The following is a 5,847-nucleotide window of genomic DNA, read 5'->3' as shown; positions in this document are numbered from 1 at the left end:
GCGAGTGGGGCATTATTTTTCCTACCCTCCTGTGTTTTCTTTTGTAGTAGAATGGCCCCCAAAGGGAGGAAGAGGAAGGCAGAGGCACCTCAAGCCAAGACTGCAACATCTGAAGGAGTGGAGATGAATGTTGCTGAGGAATCGCCCAAGAAACCGAAGAAGGATGAAGAATTGGGCTTTCGTGTGATCATTGAGCATTGGTGTGTACCTGTCCGTTACTTGCATCATCTGACTAAGGATGGTACCCTCATGGGTTGTTTCATGCATTTTGCTTTCTAGAAGGGATTCCTGGGTAGAGCTGGCTGCTGCCTGGGAGAAGAAATCTTGGGGTTGCACCCAGCAAAATCCTAAAGTGAGCCAGTGTTGAATTTGCTCTAATAGTGGGTCCTTTTGCACAAGAAGTACCATAAGTGAACAACTTGCACCTGCAGATACAATTCCTAAGGACAGAAATAGTAATGGTAGTTTTGTGACATTTCATTCATGAGAGGCAGTTCCACCAGCAGACCTGTTGCCCAGCATTGAAAGAGAGAGAAAACTGCTAGCACACTGATGGTATTGGATGCGACACTTAAGTATATTAATTATTTTAGTTTTAATTGATTAAATCTACATACATTTGCATCTGAGGGGAGAAATGGTTCCAAAAGAAAGAGCACACCTTTTTTGCTTTTGTTTTAAATAATGTATGTGTAGAAGTATTATTTCCTCCTTTTTCTTCATCTGGGAGGAAATAACTCTCTTTAGGTGTTGTTTGCCATCTGTGGCTGTTTACTTATTTCTTTATAAGTAATTATTATATCACCCTTGAATCCAATTCCCTGGATGGTTTTAAAAAAAAGAGTAAAACCATTCAAATGTTCATACAAAAATAAACGCCCTAAAATTATAAATGTGGTATGACTAAAATTGCATCTACCGATGCAAGTGACAATGCAGTAGGCACCAAGCAAACTGGTATCAGAACTAGTATTAAAAGTTTAATTGGTCAGCAGATTTAATCAAAGGTGGTATATATATATATATATATATGCTTTCGTAGATTTTCACGGGTACAGGAATGCAGGTTTTGGTGTCCTCGGGTGTCTTCCCGTGTAAAAGTTGGGGTGTCTGGGCGACGTTTCGACGAGGTCTCACTCGTCATCAGCCTGAAGATGACGAGTGAGACCTCGTCGAAACGTCGCCCAGACACCCCAACTTTTACACGGGAAGACACCCGAGGACACCAAAACCTGCATATATATATATATATATATATATATATATATATATATATATACACACACACACACACACACACACACACACACACACACCAAATCTATAATTGATTATTTTTTAACTTGAGTATTGCCACAGCTCTAGTAAGAACACATTTTTGAACAGGAAATCTCATCCCTAAATACTGCATCTCTCCTATGGAGTAGAAAACGGAATGGGAAGTCTGGGCTGAACTCTCTGAACACTGGTGGGGTTGTGCTTTCTTCCATGTAGTCAAGCCATTCATTGCTTTGGGCCTGTATGGGTTCAACAGAGACTTTCAAATCACAGTTCAGGTGGTTCTCTGAAAGCTTTTCTTCATTCCACAGTAAAAGCTGACGAGTCTATGGGCGCAGTGCCGACGCAGTCAGCGAGGCACTGCACCAGACCTTTCCTGACATCGTGGTGATGGTGAACCCTGAGAAACCGCGCAGGAATAGCTTTGAGGTTGCTTTGTGGAAAGAAGATGGCACCAGTAAGTGCTTTCAAGGGAGGCTTTTCAGTGAGAGACAGTAGGGACCTTCCTAGAGTTGCCGTATCTATTTGGGGTTAGTGGTACCCCAAATATAGCTTGGTAGAGAAACCTTCGCCAGTGAGTTCTTGGTGTAGTTTTCATCTGCCTAGAATATGTGTGACCGGATGTTCACAAATCCACTCACCAAGCCATAAGGGTGCCCAAGTACAAAAAGCAATTAGGCTGCCTTGTGCTCTTCTCCATATCCCACTGCAAATCAGAAAGCACTCTGTATCTCTCCCCAGCTGTGGTTTGTGCCATAGAATTTGGGGGTGGGGGATGGCTGTGTGACCATAAATAGTAGCTGTGGTTCCCTGTATGTACGCATCAGAATGTACATAACTAGAAATTTGAGGCTGAAACTTCAGCAGCTGAACATCTTAGTGCTGGGATCCCTAGTGTGACATCTGAGGGCACCACTTAGCACCAACCAAAATCCTCTGCTTCTCCTAATTTTTAATTAGTTTTAAATTTGAGGGTTGTGTGTTTTTTGTTAGGAGAGGTTGCCTGTTTCGGGAGTGGGGTGAGGCGGTCAGATGTTTTATCTGTAGTCTTTGTCTGCTTCAGAATGTGTCTGATAATGTTGTAACTGTTTGGTGGCAGGATCTAATAATTGCCAGACCCCCCCACCCCAGGTGAAATGGTTATTTTTCTGGTGCCTGTGACAGTTTATTAGATTTGATGGATTCAGTAAATACTCCTCCAACCTTCAACAGTGACACAGTACAGAGAGTGGGTGTGCTGGCATAAAAAGGAAACCAGATGTGGACAATCCATGCCCACCAGATGTTGCTGGGCTAAAATCCCATAATCCCAGACCATGGGCCAGAGTGGCTGAAGTCTTAACAACATCTGGAAGGCCACAGTTCCCCACCCCTGACTTACCTACTTCCAGGTCATTCTCTCTAGCGTATCAAAAAGCTGGGCTAGCTGAGGTTTCAACCAGATACCATAGCCATATTCTGAGGTTCCCCTTCCAGTTCTGTTGTGCTTTCTACCTTATTTATCCCTTACTCCCCTTTGCTGCTGCAAGTCCAAGAAGCTAGTTGCTGCTGGAAGATGAGTGGGCAGGCAGTGCCAAGAGAGGTGGCTTGCACAACTTCCAGCATCATTAGCTGCTCCAGTTATCACCTGGAGCCTTGCTCACAGGGTTTCTCTGAACTGGAGCAGGACACTGGGCTGAATGTTTGGCAAGACCTACATAGCAGCTCTTTGATCGAGCTTTAGCCCAGTCATCCCATCTTTAGATTCCGTTTCTCTTTCCACCACTCCACACATAAGCTCAGCTGTAGAACTAGCTCAACGTGTGAGATCTTGGGCAACTGGAGATGTAACTTGCTCAGCTACTGCTATGTCCAGTTATTTGTGAGAGCAACCAGTAGTTTAATGAATGCACACAACCCTACCTACAAGCCAGCAGAGGGACATGGCGTCTTGGCTGCGTGCTTGTGGCTGACTGGAAATAACACAATAGAAATGCTGCTAGTGAGTTGTCTTCTATCTTTATTGATTTTGTCTTTATTGGGTTTTTTAGAGGTGGAGTTATGGAGCGGCCTCAAGAAAGGGCCACCACGGAAGCTCAAGTTTCCCGAACCAAACAAGGTGGTTGAAATGCTGAAGGGCAACCTAGAATAAAGCCAACAACTGGGCAGGATTACCAATGGTAGGTTTGTACAATGTAGCAGCTGTATTCTCCAAGATCTGCTGGACGTCAGTGCCTTATTGGGCTGGCCTCACCACCACCACCCCAATTCCCATGTAGTTTTAAATGATTACTGCCTGGCTGGAGCAAGAAATAGGACTAAAAGCTAGTCATTCTTTTGTGGTCTCTCTGTTGTTGTGTCCCCCCCATCCCCCCGCTGGGTAGAGGATGAATTGGAAAGAAAGGCAAATTAATTGCTCCCATCATTAAGTCACATACTTCGAGGACTGCTCATCCATCCATCCCTCTTGTAACTATCACCTACAGCACAGGTTGGCAATATACAGCCACTGGCCTAATTACATATGGGTGTGGAGGTGGCAGTAAGGGAGAGGGAAAGGGTGCCCCCTCCCTTTCAGCTCTGGGAATCTTGGATCATAGCTGTGCTATCCATCTGTGCTGCCATCTCCTGAGAAAGGGATGGGATTGAAATCAAGAGCATGCCCCCCCCAGCTACTCAGCATAGTATATGAATGGTGCATTAGCTTTCTTTCTACTGAGCAAGATCTGTAGCTAATGGCTGTCTGTCCTTGCATCTAGCACAGCTGATGAACACTTTGTCCTGTGTGAGAGGTGGAGCATCCATGATGGGATATGATTAAGTGGGGTATATAAAGAAACTCCAGTCGCATCTCTGAAGCTGCTGCCCCTCCTCCACAAAAGGAAGAACGTACCAGCTGCTTGTTTCCTGATCCCTTTACGGTTTTGCTTTGTTAGTCATTTGGGGATGGGCGTATATTGCTTTTCAATAAAGCTTTAACTATTGTCCTGCCTTATACTTTAATTCTTATATATTTCTTAATTCTGTTCAGTCAGGACAGTATCTGACCAGACAAACCTTAGTGCAGCATGTGCTACAGCTTCACTAAGGCCCAGTCTACACTTCCACTTGTCCTGCTATTTCCCCTGGAAAAAACTTGTCATCAATTGAGTTTTCTGCAGATAGATGTTTTTTCCAATTTGGCATTAAACAGGTTTTCCTGGGGAAAGTGGTGGGGCAAACAGAACCATTTAGAAAGTATGGGGTAAGCAGTAAGTGTGGAGAAGCCCCTAAATAAAAGTGGTTCTTCTGGATCAATGGCAGTAGTGAAGCCCTCATCTTTCCTTAAGCAGCATAAAAATCAGTGTGGCATGTCTTAGCTGTTGGAAGCTGGAAGGACTTGCCACTGTTATCACAATCCTGTGCAAATGCACAGGGTTTTTGCAAACCTACCTTAACATTCAGCATACTTTATTATCTTGTTCATTGACTGCAAAAAGGATGTCATTTGTAAATCTCTGGAGCCCTTTCCATTTTGTTCTAGCCTGAAAGCACCAAATCTGGTGCCATGATCTGCCTATATATATTCTGCAGTAACTTCCTTTCTAGATGATGATTCTTCTGTAATATCAGTTTCCCCCTCATCCTGTTTCTAACAAGCTTCTTGTGTGCAATTTGTTTCTTTTCTACCAGTGCTGCAACTAAAACATAACCTGCCATAAATTTAAACAAAATAAAGACGACTTGGGGGGAAATATAGGAACTTTAATTGAACAAAGTCACAACTCAACATTTCTTATGGCCTTTGTGCCATCTACTCTTCAGATTGTTTTCTGTACATTGAGAGCTTTGGGCTGTCAAAAGGAAGTAGTTGGCACAGCGGCATGGGTCACTGCACTTGAATACACCTCTCCTTGAATAAGCTGTAAACAAGGGAAATGGTTTGAATGTAAAACAAGTGATTTAACCTGTTATTAGACTTTGGAGAGCCATCTCTATACAAAATAAAATAAAATCAGCAGGGCATGTAACTGTTTACTAAATCAGCTTCCACAGACGGTTAGCCAGCATTAACAGCCAGTGAAAGTGGTCGGTCCTACCGGAAGTAGTGAAAAGACAGCCTTGAAGGGGCTTTTAACATTTCCAGGCAGCTGCTCTAATAAATGCCCCGAGCTTTTGCAGTGCAGCCCAAAGAGCACCCACTCAAAAGTACAGCAGATGCAGTGAGAGGCATCAGCAAAAGTCATGCTGCTGTTTCTAGCTCCAGTGTGACCTTTGTGATAAAGTGTTTGATGTGTGCGCACAGCTTGTGGGAACAGTAGGCCACCACCCATGTTTTCTCCAGTGCTGTAAAGTCCCTTCTACTCCCAAGTTGTGCTGCTGGTGTAACTGTTCACCAGATTGGGTTTTAAGAGGGTGGGGCAGGGAGCAAGGCCTAAAAGTTGCTTTAGCTGCCTACCATTAAAAATTAAAATTAAAGCCACAAACAAACTAAGTTTGAGTCACTGAGAACACAGTCACTCTCTGGTTACCCTAGAATGCACAACTGACTTTGTCCACTGAATTGTGAGTGCCACACTTCCTGTGTATTTCGAAAGCCCTTTTTGTTCA

At 43.8% G+C, this 5,847-nt stretch overlaps 1 protein-coding gene across 2 annotated transcripts; it reads left to right on the top strand.

The window, feature by feature from the left end:
* On the top strand, window positions 1-4,241 carry SELENOH (selenoprotein H). Of its 2 annotated transcripts, none has more exons than XM_081906318.1 (4): window positions 1-200; window positions 1,590-1,735; window positions 3,309-3,437; window positions 4,022-4,241. In XM_081906318.1, exons 1-3 carry the CDS (start codon window positions 52-54, stop codon window positions 3,407-3,409), a joined length of 396 nt encoding a protein of 131 aa, XP_081762444.1. In that variant the 5' UTR covers window positions 1-51; the 3' UTR covers window positions 3,410-3,437; window positions 4,022-4,241. The 2 variants fall into 2 exon arrangements, with proteins under 2 accessions (XP_081762444.1, XP_081762443.1); XM_081906317.1 differs by having other exon boundaries at window positions 6-200; window positions 4,017-4,241.
* Window positions 4,242-5,847: the final 1,606 nt, after the last annotated feature.

This window comes from Podarcis melisellensis (assembly GCF_964234715.1).
Source record: "Podarcis melisellensis genome assembly, chromosome: 1".
Taxonomy (NCBI): domain Eukaryota; kingdom Metazoa; phylum Chordata; class Lepidosauria; order Squamata; family Lacertidae; genus Podarcis; species Podarcis melisellensis.
The sequence above is the reverse complement of the archived record's forward strand: the minus strand, read 5'-3'. Positions and strand labels throughout refer to the sequence as shown.